Source organism: Sesamum indicum, linkage group LG12 (genome assembly GCF_000512975.1).
Source record: "Sesamum indicum cultivar Zhongzhi No. 13 linkage group LG12, S_indicum_v1.0, whole genome shotgun sequence".
NCBI lineage: Eukaryota > Viridiplantae > Streptophyta > Magnoliopsida > Lamiales > Pedaliaceae > Sesamum > Sesamum indicum.
Genome location: NC_026156.1, coordinates 3981751 through 3998976, shown reverse-complemented (window position 1 = coordinate 3998976; position 17226 = coordinate 3981751). Strand labels below are relative to the sequence as shown.

The 17226-nt window shown below is 37.2% G+C and overlaps 3 protein-coding genes across 4 annotated transcripts in view; 2 read left to right on the top strand and 1 right to left on the bottom strand.

Moving 5' to 3' along the window:
* The window catches only part of LOC105175500 (epoxide hydrolase A), a gene marked incomplete in the record, with an annotated part of 1486 nt that extends 633 nt beyond the window's left edge, over positions 1 to 853 (top strand). Inside the window, 3 exon segments of the mRNA XM_011097953.2 lie at positions 1 to 72; positions 153 to 388; positions 472 to 853. Of these exon segments, the coding sequence (XP_011096255.1) occupies positions 1 to 72; positions 153 to 388; positions 472 to 718 (555 nt within the window).
* On the bottom strand, positions 1189 to 4205 carry LOC105175499 (4-hydroxy-tetrahydrodipicolinate reductase 2, chloroplastic). Of its 2 annotated transcripts, XM_020698489.1 has the most exons (9): positions 3771 to 4205; positions 3337 to 3574; positions 3105 to 3238; positions 2936 to 3010; positions 2588 to 2689; positions 2143 to 2252; positions 1948 to 2035; positions 1706 to 1750; positions 1189 to 1641 (listed from the first exon to the last, which is right to left on the bottom strand). In XM_020698489.1, the coding sequence occupies exons 1-9, from the start codon at positions 3993 to 3995 to the stop codon at positions 1555 to 1557; spliced, it is 1104 nt and encodes a 367-aa protein (XP_020554148.1). In that variant the 5' UTR covers positions 3996 to 4205; the 3' UTR covers positions 1189 to 1554. The 2 variants fall into 2 exon arrangements, with proteins under 2 accessions (XP_020554148.1, XP_011096254.1); XM_011097952.2 differs by having other exon boundaries at positions 1189 to 1750; positions 3771 to 4204.
* On the top strand, positions 6295 to 17195 carry LOC105175498 (RNA polymerase II C-terminal domain phosphatase-like 1). Its single transcript, XM_011097949.2, has 17 exons — positions 6295 to 7068; positions 7818 to 8294; positions 8602 to 8812; positions 8899 to 9056; positions 9143 to 9213; positions 9307 to 9412; positions 9639 to 9722; positions 9934 to 10506; positions 10604 to 10667; positions 11218 to 11348; positions 11426 to 11479; positions 11687 to 11783; positions 14674 to 14906; positions 15031 to 15117; positions 15431 to 15496; positions 15697 to 15770; positions 16523 to 17195. Exons 1-17 carry the CDS (start codon positions 6808 to 6810, stop codon positions 16629 to 16631), a joined length of 2856 nt encoding a protein of 951 aa, XP_011096251.1. The 5' UTR covers positions 6295 to 6807; the 3' UTR covers positions 16632 to 17195.

Here is a 17226-nt window from a genome sequence, read left to right as displayed (position 1 = left end):
CCCTTCATGCCGCCCCGTCCTCCCACACATCATCAGCACCTTCCCGAGGGCTTCTACATCTCAAGATGGAAGGTCCATCCTTTGCTACAATCCATGCTTTCTTCATCTTCTGTCTATATTCACTGATTGCTTTTTCTCAATTTTTGCTACAGGAGCCTGGACGTGCTGAGGCTGATTTCGGTCGTCTTGATGCCAAAACAGTGGTTAGGAATGTTTATATAATGTTCTCCAAAAGTGAAGTACCAACAGCTCATGAAAACCAGGAAATCATGGACTTGGTGGAACCATCGGCTCCTCTGCCTCCTTGGTTCACCGAGGAGGATCTTGCAGTCTATGGAGCCTTGTATGAGAAATCAGGTTTCCGGACTGCATTGCAGGTTCCTTACAGGTACACTAATCTAAGATAATAGTGGCCATCACAGATCTGAATATATATATATATATTTTTTTTGGTTTTGCGTTTTGTTGTAGGTCAATGGGTGCAAAGTGGGACATACCAGATCCTAAGGTTGAGGTTCCAGCTCTGCTGATAATGGGCGAGAAAGACTACGTCCTGAAATTTCCAGGAATAGAGGACTACATTAGGAGCGGGGCGGTCAGAGAATTCGTGCCCAATTTGGAGATCACGTTCATGCCCGAAGGAGGTCACTTTGTTCAAGAGCAATCACCTGATGAGGTGAATGACCTCGTCCTCAAGTTCCTCAGAAACCATCATTAAGGAAGGGCATGAAACTTTTGTAACTTTCAGTCCGATGTTAGCACTTGTAATTCAAGGAAGTTCTTCACTATGTTTGAATTCATGTTATCGCATTGTTCAAAATAAAATAAAAGACACTCAATATTTATTTTTATATTTTTATACTTTATTTGTATGTTTTTTTGTTTTTCAACTTTCAATATATAATATAAAGAAACATGATTTGAATAAATAATAATTTTTATCTTCAAAAAACATAATATTAAATATTATATATATACACATATTTATATATAAAAAAAATATAATTTAACAATGAACAGTAATTTGTCTTTCGAATCCCAACATCGAATTTACGCCACTTATTTTAAAATATTTTAAATTATCTCAAAACACAAATTCAAATATACCACCTATATTCAACACACTTACTTATCCCTATTTTTCTCTCTTTATCTCTTAAACACAAAACAAAACACTCAAAAAATACAAATCCAAACATTACGCTTGTTTTTCTGTGATCACACTGAAGGATCAGATCAGCAAGTTTATTATAAGACAGTATTGAATCTCATTGTGGGAACTATAATCAAACGATTAGTAAGTACATAAAAAGAAGGCACAATGCCCTTTTGGCTCTGATGGAAGTTCTTGAAGTAGAATCCTGATACCCTGATCCCATATAATGCCAGAGAGGTGAGAGCATGGCAAAGTGTGTGATAACAAAATATATCACAACTTTGGCGGAAAGTGGGAGTCCAAAATGACCAGGGCCATGGCCATGAGCATCCGCTCGTAACTCGTTGCTTAAAAGTACACATGATTTTAAAGTTTTCAGTCCTTAATCCCATGCCATACTAAGGTACTAATTTAGTTGGCCATGTTAAGTAACAACGAGGTCCTAGCCAAAACATGATTCCTAGTACTGGGAATAAAATTTGGAGGGTAAGGAGTGCTACAAGAAACAACACAAAAACTGATTCTTCATCTCATATTACCCTCCCGGAGAACATCAATCATATCATATATCCGCTTGTCTGCATTTGAACTAACCTGCATTTTAGAAAGAATTTACAAGATTACGAAACTGTGAAGCAAGATTATAGCAGAGCAATGAATCAAAGTAGTGCGAAATGACTATGCCATTGTCATAAACTAAATTTCTTAGAATGTAGTTTATAACTGTTTGCTCTTACATTATTACTAACAGGTAGCACAGACATCATATGATTATATTAAAAAACATATACCTTCTTAGCGAGGAAAAGTACGGCATCAACAGTTCCCTCTGCATAGATTGATCTACCACAAACATTGTGCTGAAACTCAAAGGAGACACTTCGCCCATGGGAAAGGATATACACAAGTGAGGATCAGAAAGTCTGGAGCTTGAAGAGTAATTCGTATCAAAAGAAATCAGAAACAACGGCAAATAGATGTCTTACGTTCCATCAGGTGACGTTAGGTGATACATGTGGAATGCATGACCAGACAAATGCTCTTCTGGGACACCTACCATCTCAACTTGCAACTTAGGGTCCCGTATTTGCTGAACCTGGTGGAATTCATTCAGAAATCAATTTTGAGATCATAATTTAAAGACCTATTCCCAACAAAAATGCTCCAAACCCTTGTCTGCATTAGACTCTTATATTTCAGCTAGCCTGTGGCATTCCACATTAGGACACGACTTACTCTGATTTAATGCTTAACATTGCCACTTGTCATTGCATTATCTAATTGATTAAAAAAGGACATTTGCAACTGATTAAAATGTGCTGCAACAAAACTCTGCGAGGACCTACAGCTCTCCATGGCGCATGATTCAAAGACTTGCTTCTTGAAGACACATGGAAAAAGTAGATAATCACTTGTCTGTAGAAAACATACCTGCTCCAGTTCAAATGAGGCACCAAGCTTCTGGAAACAAGAAATGACCGCCTTAGCAGTTCCAGATATATCTAACTTGCTGGCTTGATGTGACTCCATCACCTTAAAAAATGGTTTCAGGGAAGGGAGAGGCAGTTAATGAATGTCAAGAGTCCCAGACTAAGACAAATTTAACATAAGATGTTATGCCAGAAAATTAGTACTGGCGGAATAAAATGTTTAGAGCTTGTCAAGAGAGGGGTCCATTCAAGAAACTGACAGAAATTCTTGTATTACTATAGCAAAAGATTAAACGGTTATGCTTAATCAAATATTGTGACTGATATCAGAGAAGTATGGAGAATTTACTTGTAGGTTATATCCAGAAAATGCACCGGGAAATTGTTCTGCCATAATTTCCATGGCTGCAAGAAATGCTACCACCTAAAAGGATAAATATGAAAATGTTATATATGTAAAGCACAAGAAAATAAATGAATGGAGTCCACCCAAAAATAATTTCCAAGTATTCTAGCACCTGTTTACCCATTTGGGGGGATATCACAGCATAAACCTTTGAGTCAGCCACGGTCTTATACAGAAGTTCCCTATCTCCTCCAGTGGTTCCCATTACAAAGGGTACCCCAACTTTGCAATACAATGTAGCATTGTCTATATACCAGACCAAGAAATGTGCAGAAGCCAATCTTAAGAAATGATAACAGGCAACAGGTAAAGAGTTGGATAGAAAAAAGTCAGAATGTGCTTACCATTCACAGCAGCCGGCACCGTGTAGTCCACCACAATCAGGTTAGGATGATCATTCAACGCAGAAGATAGAACAGATTCTCTATCAGATGGACCGTGCACTTCAACCTGCTTCCCACCAAAATCCAAAATTTTCCCTGCATCCTCTGGGCCGCCCAATGCTACAGGAACAGGATTAAGCCCAGCAGCCATGGCGGCTTCGAGCACAGCCCTCCCCATTTTTCCAGTACAGCCATTCACCTGCAACCAATACAATACTAATGATCAAAGTGCAAAATAGGAAACGAACACCGGCATCCCACAGTCAGCATCCGTTGCAATTACCTATAACATAGCCAATAACTAGGAGTCCATCCAATTCAACAAAACTCAGGCACGAAATTACTCGTAACAAAAACTTGATTAAGAAAATAAGGAAAAAGCTAAAAAATTCTACCATGATAGGGATCCCAACACTCTTCGATGGAACTGTGGGCGGGGAAGATTGTACTTGGGTGCTTGCCATTGAGGCCACGAATTTTCGAACACTTGGAACTCTATATCTAAATCTATCCGCCACTCGTTTTGCGATTTTCAGGTCGGAAATTGGATTTAGCAGATTATTCTGTTGGCGCCAACTCGCGTGGCTGGTACTTAATGGGCTTTTAACAACGAACGCCATTCAGAAACAAACGCGGGTCCAGAACTTCTCTGAAATACGCAACAAAATTCCAGAGAAAAACCAGTATGTTTCTAATGGAGCTAGCACGGCGGCGCCGACGAGAAAGCGGGCGGCGTAAGGTAGGAAGAGAAATTTGGCGGCGGTTAGGGTTTGGGTGGAATTTGAAATGATAATTTTAATCTTTGTGTCCCTAACTTTGGAAAAAGATTAAAAATGTAAAATGCGTACTTCAAAGAGAGAGAGAGAGAGAATGGGGGAAATTGTGTTTTTTTTTCTTTTTAAATGATTAAATTTGATACCATAATTTTTCAAATGATTAAATTTGATACCATATTAAATGGGTTGTTTGCATATTTCATTAATATGTTACTTTTTTTAATGAAATGGTTATGTGCAACAAAATTTGAATTAATTAATTGTAATTTTACAACCACATAATTGCAGTGCACGTGTCCATTAAACACGTTATTTTGTCATCTAAATATCACGTCGGCAACAAGTATTAAATTTAAGGTTATGTTAAATGAGGAAACAAAGATTACTATTAGAAAAAAAAAAAAATCATCCCCCAAATCAATTTCCCATCAATGAATCCTAACACTATCCAAGGATCATAAAAAATTAATAGTTGATCCTTTATTCGTTTATTCATCTACAATAATCCTAAATATACATTAATAATATATCAAATAAGTATTATTGATATAGTTTAATGAGATATTATGTACTACTCATTGTTATGAATAAGGGATGTTAACCGCACCCTGCATACCTCCCCCTTCAGAAAAAATAAAGAAATTGTTAAAAGATGTCAAACTCTTATGAGATAAACGAGGAATAAATGAATTAATATATATTCATGCGTGGATTTTTAATGATTCTTGTTTATGGTTGGTGTTTATAGATGGTTGGCGTCAAACCCCACCACATGCGGCTCACGTGATATTTTGATGTTGAAATAACAATCTTGACAGTCACATACACTGTTCCATTAAAAAAAGTTTAATGAAAAAATATCTGTTATACATATGATAGCATTTACATGGTATCATTTTTAGTCAATTAGAAAACATGAAAGCAACCATGCAAATAGCTCTACAATATGTACCAATATGGTTGATTGTTGTCAATTAAAAGAGCATAGTACCAAGGTTGTAAAGTGTCATAGCTCTTGAAATTATTTCATAATTCTTTTATTACCTATTCACGGTATTGAAAATCTAGCGAACATCTTTCTGAATGGAACTTTAAGAGCACCAAACATACTAAAATATAAAGTGAAAATAAAAAAATATAAAATATTCGATTAAATAAAGTTAGTTCACGATAACAAATTCCTTCCCAGTTCCCCCTCACTGAGGCTTTAACCAAGACAAAAATCATATACTTTAAGGCCTTGCTTACATTCAGGATTAGCGGGGGATATTTGAACTGATCAATGATAGTGGGCTGTTTACTTTTTTTAATTGTCAGTCCAAGAGATGAATGTTGAGCCCCGGGTTAACCTCCACTAAACCTTGATTTGGACTCTCTCCCAACTTGACTTATCTAGCTATCAAATAATTTTTCCTTCCCAAATTGCCCACGTCGTTAGATGGTTAACTATATCTAGTTACATGCCAACAAGATCTAACTCAGTTGACGAAATTAAGGTTTCATGATTTTATAGGTCATAGGTCTAAACCTCGCTAAGTGCATTTGATGTTATCTGTTGTATAGCAAGAGTCGGTCTAATGCATAGTAGGTGATTATTATAGGTATTATTGAGTAGAATTTGATTATTGTAATAATCTTTGTTAGATATTGATGCCGGCATAAATGATTATACTTGTAATTAATTTATTTCAATTAATAATAATTCATCACTTTCACGTAAAAAAAAAAAACTATATGCAGTTACATATTTATTATTCTTTCTTTTTATTTTTGAAAAATTTCAATTAATCGAACTCAAAATATTCAGTAAATTATTGAATCGAAGCCAATTAATTCAATTTACTTTCCAATAAGCAAGTTTAGTATACTGAACTTTTAATTTTAACTCGTCGATTCGATTTTATAAAAAACACGCTCCTAATCATGTGTAATTGATTTTAAATAAAATTGTTATAAAGATAAGTATAACATTTATTATTTTGGCAGTTTGTAAATTAATTTCGATAAATTAAACCAAGCGAGTGTGTTTTGGTGGATTCCAAACTTGGCGTCGGACGAAGGTCACCTTCTTGAAACAAAACTAAAATAGGGTAAAATTCCAAAGTTAAAAAGTGAAGAAATCGTTCCCAAGAAAGTAACAAATTTAATGTGCACTATAATTTCAGTACGTACAATAGGAGGGGGAGGGGGAGGGAGAGAGTTTGACCTTTTCAAGTTTTCTGGATCTAGGGTTTTCTCCTAATCGTCACAATACACTCGAACACCAGTACCATTACATTCGATTTTAAACCTAGCTCTCGCATTCTGAATAAAAGTGTGGAGACGTCAAGAAAATTCAAGAATTCAACCATCGTCAACGAAAATCAATCTTCGCCGCAATCTTGATTTAAAAACCCTAAATTTCTGTATAGATCCCGTGATTTCATCAGCAACCGATCTTTTTTTTTTTGTTAAATCTGGAAATATCGGACAGATGAATTTCAAAGAGAACTATCGGAGAGAAGGGGGTTTCCAAATTTCTGGACCGATTGGTTGATTGATTTACTGAATGATTGATGTTCCCCAAATTTTACACAACCACATTGAAGTAGTGAATCAATTTGGGAAAGAATTTTGAATTTGTTCGTTAACCCTTTTCCTATTGGAGGGTAAAAGAATGTACCGAAAATTGGTGGCGGTGTACGAAGGGGAGAGGGTGCTCGGTGAGGCGGAGTTGCACCCACCAGATGTCGTTTTGGGGAACGAGCTTAGGGAAATTCGGATATCACACTATTCACCACCCAGTGAGAGGTGTCCGCCGCTTGCCGTGCTTCACACCATAAACGCCACCGGAATATGCTTCAAACTGGAATCTACGGCCAAGAATCAGGACTCGCCGCTTTCTCTTTTGCATGCTACCTGTCTCAGAGATAACAAGGTATTCCACTGCAACTGCATTGCCCACCATAAGCACGGAACACAAAACTGACTGGAAATAATCTCAGTTGATTCAGTTACTTAAGTCTCCCTAACTAATTCGAAACCCTAAATTTCAACTTTTAGACAACACCACGAACCCTACATGGAAAAATGCAAGTTCTAAATTCTAAAGAAATTGTGATTCAAGGAAACTGGAAACATTGCCAGAAAAATAACCGCGGAGAAAGGGACAAGGATTTAGACGTACTTTCTCTGATATATTTAATCTAGTTCATAACGATAATATGCTTGCTAGACTGTTATGACGCCTTTGAAGTGCTAAAAGAGTATTGTTTTGATATTTGTGATGGTTTAAAGGCGTTAATATTGAAGATGTGCTATCTGGAAAAGGTATTTCAATTCTTCTTGGGAGAAAAGCAAGTTAAGCAAACCCTTAAATCTTGGAGAACCTTTTATTCGTTCAGATTTTAAAGTTTCTTGAAGACAAGGAAACAGTTATGGATTCAATTGTATCTGAACTTTTCTGCTTCTAAAATGGTTATTGCGGTGATATTTTTGCCTCTTGTTCAAACTACTTTTACAAGTAAACCTGTATATATGTTTACTGGGATCTATATTGAAGGGTTTGTATCCTGCAAAGTTCTTTATATTCTTATATTTTATTCTAATCCTCCTTTTCATCTGTATTTTCTTTGGAATTGAGTTTCAAAAATTTTGGTTTGAGACTCTTCTCTCTTACATTTGCAGACTGCTGTGGCATCCGTTGGAGGAGGGGAGATTCAATTAGTTGCCATGCATTCTAGGAAGTGTGAAGGGCAATACCCGTGCTTCTGGGGGTTTAATGTGGCATCAAGCCTGTACAATTCCTGCCTTGTCATGCTGAATCTCAGATGTCTTGGCATTGTATTTGATCTTGATGAAACACTCATAGTTGCCAACACAATGCGCTCATTTGAGGATAGGATAGAAGCATTGCAGCGGAAAATAAATTCTGAGTCTGATCCACAGCGTGTTGCTGGCATGTTAGCGGAGGTTAAACGTTATCAGGATGATAAAAGCGTTTTGAAGCAATATGCAGAAAGTGATCAGGTTATTGACAATGGAAAGGTTGTCAAGTCGCAGTCTGAGGTGGTTCCAGCGTTGTCAGAGACTCATCAACCTATTGTTCGCCCACTTATACGACTTCAGGATAGAAATATTATTCTTACTCGCATTAATCCACTGGTGAGTATGTCCATGTTTTCTTTTGCCCCTTTTAATCTTGTCAATTGGGAGTCTCCTGGTATTTAGCTTTATTTGTCCAATTGGCGTCTGGTTTATTTTTCATGGCACCTTGTAAGATTTTCCAGTTAGTGGAAGTAAATGGCAGCTGCGTTACATGTCAGCAGATTTCATGCGGTTGTTCTAGTGATGATCCCAGAAAGCAGAGAGCTGCTTGTGGCAATTAAATCTGAAAAATGATTCATCAAGACTGGTTATTTACTCATGATGTAATATCATATCACATAGGAAGATTCTCTGTATTCTGCAGATACGTGATACAAGTGTTCTTGTGAGGTTAAGACCTGCATGGGAGGATCTCAGAAGTTACTTGACTGCTAGAGGTCGAAAGCGCTTTGAAGTTTTTGTTTGCACAATGGCTGAAAGAGATTATGCTTTAGAAATGTGGAGACTTCTTGACCCTGAATCAAATTTGATAAACTCGAGGGAGCTTTTGGACCGCATTGTGTGTGTCAAGTCTGGTTAGTTTTTATGAGCCGTAGCTGTAACTTCAATTCTCATAGAGTTCATTTGTGATGGTACAGACACTCTTTTGATTTTTGTACAGGCTTAAGGAAATCACTTTTCAACGTTTTCCAAGCTGGAAATTGCCATCCTAAGATGGCATTAGTCATTGATGATCGCTTAAAAGTATGGGATGAGAAAGATCAACCACGAGTCCATGTTGTCCCTGCATTTGCTCCGTATTATGCTCCTCAAGCTGAAGTACTTGCTTTGCACTAACAACCTCTCTGCCTGGAAGAGTTAAATCCAGTCTTTTGCTAACGTAAAATGAAATTGTTTGCCTGTAGGCCAATAACACTGTCCCTGTGCTCTGTGTTGCAAGAAATGTAGCCTGCAATGTCAGAGGTGGTTTCTTTAAGTAAGTTAAATGTTAATGTATTGGTTATTTCTTGTTTCTCAATACTTGATTCAGGTATGTAGTATTGCATCTGACTTGACATATTGAGCACAGAGAATTTGATGATGGTTTGCTGCCACGAATTTCTGGAGTTGCATATGAAGATGATATGAGGGATGTGCCTTCTTCACCTGATGTCAGTAACTACTTGATTTCAGAGGTAAGTCCATGCAACTTTTAGCTGCTCATATCTGTTTGTTTTTGTTGTCTCTCGATTAGTTATTTCGTGTTCAAAATCATCTTGTTGGAAAACTATGTGCCGGCTCATCAAAAATTGCAATGGTGTGGGACATCTTTCCTTTTTTTCATAATCTTCTTGTTGGAAAAATATGATGCTCATAAACTATTGGTATGCCGAGTGACATCTTTCTACTTTTATTGCATAGGATGATCCTTCAGCTTCCAGCGGAAACAAAGATTCCCTTGGTTTTGATGGGATGGCAGATGCTGAAGTGGAAAGGAGACTAAAGGTGAAGTGCCTTATTTTATTGAATTCTTTTGTGCACTGCCAATGTCATAATTTAGAGATTTGTTTTGCTTAGTGAACTCTTTAGTGTAATTTTTCCCTTCGACATTTTCTTCATGCTCTGTTACTGTTCCTTTTCTGTGTTTCAAAATATGTTTGATAAAGTGTCAGCAGAAAATAATAATAGTATAACTCTTGACAATCCGAAAATTCAGGAGGCAACATCTGCATCTTCAACCGTTCCTCTGCCAATTCCTAATTTAGATCCAAGAATCACCCCAGCGCTCCATTATGCAGTACCATCTTCTTCTTTTACAGTTCCACCACAAACAATACACGGCTCAGCAATGTCTTTTCCTGGTCAGCAATTATCTCAAGTGACCACACTTCTCAAACCACCATTAGCTCAGCTTGGACAGGCAGAAACGACCTTGCAAAGTTCTCCTGCAAGGGAAGAGGGTGAAGTGCCAGAATCAGAATTAGATCCCGATACAAGAAGGAGATTGCTGATTTTGCAACACGGTCAAGACATGAGGGAACACCCCCCTTCTGAATCTCAGTTTCCTGCTCGGCCCTCCATGCAAGTGTCTGTACCAAGAGTGCAGCCACGTGGTTGGTTTCCAGTAGAAGAAGAGATGAGCCCGAGGCAACTTAACCAGGTGCCACCACCCAATGCAGAATCTATTCCTATTGACAAAAATCGGGCCCGTCATCCACCTTTTCTTCACAAAGTGGAGCCTCCTATCCCTCCAGGTAGAGTTCTTGAAAACCAGAGGACACAGAAGGAGGTAATTGATTTTTCTGTATCCTGCTTTCTACCATTTTAGTGGATGGAAGTCAGAGTGACTAACATGGTTAACAAGTTTCTCAAACAATATTATGCAGGCACTTCCAAGAGGAGATCAATTAAGGTTAAATCAATCACTGCCTGATTTTCATTCTTTTTCAGGTAAGTCACATAGCCTTGTTATAACTAAAAGGAAACTGCATATACCAAGATATTTAGTTTCATGAGCTTTTATTGGTATCTCCAGAATAAATAGACGCTTTCTAGAAAGATTTTGCATTTGCAGTTGTCAAGCACATCTTAACAGTCGCCACTCTGTAAAGCAATATGGTGTTATAATAGATAGAAAGAAATGATATTTCTTTACAAGTTTATCATCTGCTAGTTTTTATAACAGTTGATTTATCTATCTCATGCCTTTGCCTTCATTTGTGATTCATGTTTAAATTAAATTATCTGATGAAGCCTATGTGCAAAGTTACATCTTTTTCTTCCTCTTTCTCAAAGAGGCCAAAAATCTCTGTCCTTGTAGCCACTTGATTTTCCAAGAGGAGATGTTTCTTACTTGAAACGTATGATTGTTTCTTATTCTCTGTTATATGATATTTGCTTCAATTGAGTCTGGTAGTATATCTCAAATCACTGTCCAAAACAAAGTACTTGTTCAACTTCTGAAGTAGTGCCTTACTTTTGTGTATTTACAATTTTGAAGGTGAAGATGGTTCTGTAAATGAGCCATCTTCAGCAAACAAAGATCTTGATCTTGAAGCTGGTCAAATCGATCCCTATACTGAGACATGTACTGGAGCACTGCAGGATATTGCATTTAAGTGTGGGGCAAAGGTATGTCGGTGCCTTTTGTTTTCTGTTTTGTGGCTCACTTCTTACTCTTCCTAAGATGGTACCTCAAATACCTGTAGGTGGAGTTCAAGCAAGCTCTAGTATCGAGCACAGAACTGCAGTTCTTTGTAGAGGTGGTGTCAGACTTCCCCTTATAGTTTTCCTCCTCTACTAAGAAAGACATAAAATGAGAATAATAATAAATAACTACTGCTTCACCTACTCTCTCTCTGATCTATATATCTGTTTATCTATCTCACTGTTTTTATACGGCTGCCCTGAAGTATTTTTTGAGATTTTTGTCTAGCCAATGAAATTATTTTATCTGTGGTCTTCTGCAGGTTTTGTTTGCAGGCGAGAGAATCGGTGAAGGAGTTGGTAGAACAAGAAGGGAAGCGCAGCGTCAGGCTGCTGAAGGATCTCTTTTGTGTTTAGCTGGTAACATACAAACATCGGCTTCCTGATAGTTGAAATGAATGCGGTGTTGTATAATTCTTTTTGGGAAAGTACATCTATTTAATGCATATACGTGATCTTACTATATAAGATTACCGACTTCTGACTGATTTGCGTGCCCCCTAAAAAGCAAGAAATTAATTGCAAAGGTAAAGCCAACAGTGGAGAGTGGCATGGTGGGTAAGCTTAGAAGTTTTTCCCCCTGGTTCTCCTTTTACTTTTTTGAGGAAGTTATAATTTCTCCTGCAATAAGGAGATTAGGGCTCTCCAGTTCAATTATGACTTCCTTTCCTGAAGGTTCTTGATTAAGTTTCTACATGAATGTCCTTTTCCACCTAAAAGAGTTTGAATGCTTATATCTGCTTCTCTTTGGAACTATGCTGTTTCTGGCTTTAATCTTTTTCTTTCCTCCTGCTTCCCATTGGTTTAGATTGCGTAAAACAGTTTAATGTCTTTTCTTTATTCAGTTTTTTTATTCGTTAAAATAACCTTTCTTTTTCTTCTTGCAAGTATATTGACTGTAGAAAGTGGTATAATTCTGGAATGTTGGTGAGAAAGATCTGCTAGATTTTTATCAATTCTCCTGTAGTTTATAAAATCTTGCAATGATGGAGAGCTGGAAACCTGGGAGCAAAAAGGAGAGAACCAAGCTGGCCACTATCATGTTTTGGCAACATGTCAAATGCCTTTGGCCATGCAAATCTGAGATGATTTTGAGGAACAATTGTTTTACCACAGACCTTGAAATGTTGATAATATTTAGACCGTTGCTCAATTGTGTAGTAACCCGAGGTGAATGTCTCATAGACAAGAAGTATGCATCACCTATTCCGAAGCAGGTTCTGATCTTTAAAGACGGGAGCATGTACTGCATATGAGCTATTGCTATGAGAATCTTCTTTAGAGTTGTAGTTTTAGCAAGAATTTTCCGTTAACAATGCAGATTTGATTCTTCTGGCCATTCTCCAAGCATTTTGCTTCTAGCCGTAGAAATGTGGGAGCACACAGAATGCAACTGACAATGAGTTAATTGTCATTGACGGTCAAGAAGAATGGGATCCACTTACTAACTTACCGAACATGTCCATAATACTACTTGACATTTTTATAGACCAATTCAACTTGGTTCGTGGTATTAAATGGGTAACAATGTGTTGTATGTTATTCCCTCTGCTGAGAAGATGCTGTCATGACCTTTATTAACTTCAAGAAATTTCCCCTGTTTAGTCTTTCAGAATGTGTTGAATTAGAGGATTGTGGAGGTAAATTAAGATTAAGTTCCACGGATGTAGGTCTCCTTTTATCTTTTGGTTGTAATCATCACTAAGCTCTGAGTTGGCCATATTGAAGCTTAATTCTAATTACCTGTTGTGATTTCTTTGATATACTACAAAAAAGGTCATAAACTATATTCTGAATCTGAATTATTAGTTCTGCGATGTCTTTTCTTAGTCAGGATCGAGCTGTAAACTGCCACATCCTCTTTGTGTTTATTTCCTTTGCCTGCTGCAATCTTCTGTTTGCAATTATGAGAGAGAATTATTGCAAGTAAGATGAAAAAGTCCTCAATGAATTAATATGTAGTAATCTGCAAACTGACTGCGAATAAGTTACTTCTGTGGTTCTTGACATACTTAGACCTTGTCATATATATTTAGTATTGGGTTTAGTTGCCAGAGGGGGTATTGGATTGTCATGTTTGCTCTGCATGTGCTTTTGTTCACAGAATAATTTCCACTCAGATGCTTTGGTCATATAAGAACTTGAGGTGGCATTCAAGTTTGAAAAATCTAAGAAATACTGCCCATGACTTCAATTCCAATGGTAATCTTAAGAACTCTATAGCTTTAACAAACCTTTCCAGTGTTAAATGGTTAGATGTAATGTCTACATGGATAAGCCATGTTAAGTTGCAGTTTGACTGCTTATAGTCATCGAGAGTTCGTGGTGTGCGAAATAGAGATCTTTTCGGGCTCAATATTGCAATATATGGAAATAAACTTAACTTTCTATAGAAAGAGGTTGCGGTTATCATGGGAAGGGATGAATGGCAACCCTGACATTTTAGCGCTGCACTTGGTCCTAGCTGTATTTCAGGGAGCACTACAGGTAAGTATATATTTGTTTTCAAGGAATTACTAAGAAAATATATCTAGTGTAATTCTGATATCCAAACTCCTAGAGCGTAAACATGCCTAGGGTGATACTTGCCATTTTCAGCCTTGTGGCCAAATTTAAGTGTCCGTTTGACGCCAGCCCATTCTCCTCCAGCATCTCCCTGCAAGTCCTTCATGAGTAGGTTTCACCATGTTTATGGTGACTATTCTCGTGTTCAGCTTGCTACTCAAGTATAGGATTGCAAGAGCTACCAATGTTACCTACGAATTTGTATTGGTTTAATTGGTGAAACAGGATCAGGGACACAATCCACTTTTTAACTACGAATGTGCTATACAGGGACACTATGCTTAGATTACAGAAAAGTGAGATTTTGCAGTCATTTCATATCATAGTCTTGTCATAGCTTGTAAAGAAATTTTGTATGTAATTTATGATAACACATAGGGAAACTTATAATATATGTTTAAAGGATAATTTTTTATTTGATGTTTTTGGCTCATATTATATGTTTGGCTGCGGCATTAAAGGTGGCGAGATTTGCTTGGTGTTAAGAAATTCTACTAACACATAGCCAAAGTCTTTAGTCGCGAATTAGCTGGCTAAAGTGGCATAGCCTTAAGTGGCTAAGTTTATGTGTGTCTATTGGGTTTTTTCTGATTCAGTGTACAACATATTAAAAGTCAGAGTTCAGTAAAGTTCGCATCATGGCTTCCTGTGCTATTTCTGATTGTTACAATCTGTTTGTTTGTAGATAAATACTTATCGCAGCTTAGGCCTGATTCCAGCCATGTAACTGGGGATGGGAGTAGGTTTGCTAATCAAAAAGATAATGGTGTCCTCAGTGATACCAGTTCTTTCGGACATCAGTCAATGCTCAAGGAGGGGGCTGTACCCTTTTCAGCAGCACCAACACCAAGGATTCTAGATCCACGGATTGAGGCCTCCAAGAAGCCAATGGGTTCCATTTCTGCTCTTAAAGAGTTAGTAAGTATCATAAACTGAAATCAGTCTACTCCATGGCGTTCAATGCCTGTAATTGCAAGGTTTTTGTCCCTCCACCTGCCATTGATTCCATTCACAAACCATTGGTTAACTCTCATTTCTTCAGTGCATGACGGAGGGCCTTGGTGTAGCATTCCAAACTCAACCTCAGTTTTCAGCTAATCCGGGTCAGAAAAATGAAGTCTATGCTCAGGTCAGAAATGGCTCTTCTGTTTTGTTAACAACGGCATACAAAATTGTGTTACTGTTATTACTTATGAACTGTATGAACTTTGCATTTTCTGGTAATCCGCAGTTCAATGCTTAAAAACTTCCAGTTATTCTCAGCTCTTGGAAGTCAATTATTTATGAGAAATTTTCAGTTGAATAATATTTAATGAAACTGAAATCCTCCACTCTTAATTTGTACTAGTTCATATTTATGTATTTGTTGACCAATTAAATTCTGAGATATTCCTTTTATAAGTGTTTTGAACTCTTGTCTCTATTATTCCCTTTGTATTCAGGTTGAAATTAATGGGCAGGTATTGGGCAAGGGAATTGGGCTAACATGGGATGAAGCTAAATCGGAGGTACTATGTTTCCTATAAGCTTCTTCAGTATTTCTTCTTTTCCTCCCCTGCTAACTGTTTCCCATTTACAACCAAGTACATTTCTTAAAGAATCAGAAAAATAAAGGCCAAAATTTTTAGTATTTTGGTTATAACTGAATGTTACAGATTTTATATGTTGATTAGATTTTCTCGATTTTTATTCTATCCATTCTCCTTAGGCTGCTGAAAAGGCTCTTGGAGCCTTGAAATCCATGCTCGGTCAGTTTCCTTACAGGCATCAGGGTTCTCCAAGGTGAGTGGTTTTGCTTCTTGGTGGCATTTGATCATTATGGGACACCTGTGTGTATATGTAATAAAGTGTTATATATTTTAAAAAAATAATATTTTTATTTTTATTATTTTTAATAATAAAAAATTTAATAAGCCGAATGTATTAATGCTTTACAAGAGAAATTAATGTACGTGCGGCATTAATTTACAAGTGAGATTTGAGAATGATCGTGCCTTTCGGTTTAGAGGATGTTTTGGTTAAATTTATTTAAAAGATTCTATGCGCTTATACATCTTGTAAGATAGTTTTGGAGCTTGTAGATATTAGGTCTTATTTAAATAAGCTCTTCAGTTTCGGATAAAATTTAGTAGTGATAGTTATTTTTCAAAAGTTGTGATCAAATCTGAAGGGACTTTTTAAAATTGTAGCAACTCCTCCAAAATCCTTATATGAGTTCTAACATCTCATGTTTAGCTCTTACAATTTTACTTTTTAAAAATTTACCGAAGACTCAATGCCATCTTATAAGTTTTGATTGTGACATGTTTTAAAGAGTTTATTACCTCGCCCACATCTGCCCTTGTTTTTAGTTCGAATTCAGTTCAGTACCTGTACAAAAACTGGACAACATGAAATGTTGATTAGCATTAGCTGTGCAAGATGTGGTTCACTCATCTCTCACTGAACAAATGAATTGCTATCTTTCTGCTGCTGATTTGCATTTGTAGCTTTGTAATACAGCGACGCGGTGTTATTGAATTGTCTTGTTTCAGATCTGCGCAGGGTATGCCAAACAAAAGGGTAAAACAAGAGTTCTCTCGAGTTCCTCAGCGAATGCCGTCATCTGGCAGATATCCAAAGAATGGATCTCCTGTACCATAAGCCTCTGCATCCATTTCCTGATTTTGTTGTATAGCATGAGCCCATAATTCTACAACATACATGACAAATTTTGTAAACGGGAGTCAGCTGAGGATCAAGTCCTGCCAATCGGCTGGTGCTAGCTTTTTGCTTCCTGTAAGAGCTTACTGAAGCAGAACCACTATCGTACTACTAACTGCTGGAAGCCTGAGCAACTGATCACCTCCAATTGAAAGATTTACATCTTTTGCGATCTTCAGGAATTGTTGTGTCTTCATTTTTGGCCCTTAAAAGCATGCCCATTTTAGACGTCATGCCTGCAATGAAGAAGTGGTTTGAATGCTCAAATGAGCAGGCAACTAAAAGGGCAAGCATCGGTTTGTCGCACTGATAAGGGGAATCCCATGACTTCCGATATAGGATGTGCTAACTTTGTCGCCAACCCTCTTTAATCGTTTTCGTTGTTGAGTTGCTGAAATGGAATGAGAGGGATTTTTGGATTAGAAATTTAGGCGGCGATGCATTACGTACAGATCAGATGTATACAGTTTTATTAATGCTATACAGATTTTGTTTCTTGACTAACGATTGATTCTTTGCCTTTTTGTCAAACCAC

Bases quoted from the DNA above. Each gene is read 5' to 3' on its own strand.
- LOC105175499 (XM_020698489.1), bottom strand. From the start codon at position 3,995: ATGGCGTTCGTTGTTAAAAGCCCATTAAGTACCAGCCACGCGAGTTGG. The intron at 3,575-3,770 runs GTAGAATTTTTT...TATTGGTTGCAG, and splicing joins GTGTTGGGATCCCTATCATG to GTGAATGGCTGTACTGGAAA. The intron at 2,690-2,935 runs GTAAATTCTCCA...CCATTTTTTAAG, and splicing joins TTTCTGGATATAACCTACAA to GTGATGGAGTCACATCAAGC.
- LOC105175498 (XM_011097949.2), top strand. From the start codon at position 6,808: ATGTACCGAAAATTGGTGGCGGTGTACGAAGGGGAGAGGGTGCTCGGT. The intron at 8,295-8,601 runs GTGAGTATGTCC...TGTATTCTGCAG, and splicing joins TTACTCGCATTAATCCACTG to ATACGTGATACAAGTGTTCT. The intron at 11,784-14,673 runs GTAACATACAAA...GTTTGTTTGTAG, and splicing joins ATCTCTTTTGTGTTTAGCTG to ATAAATACTTATCGCAGCTT.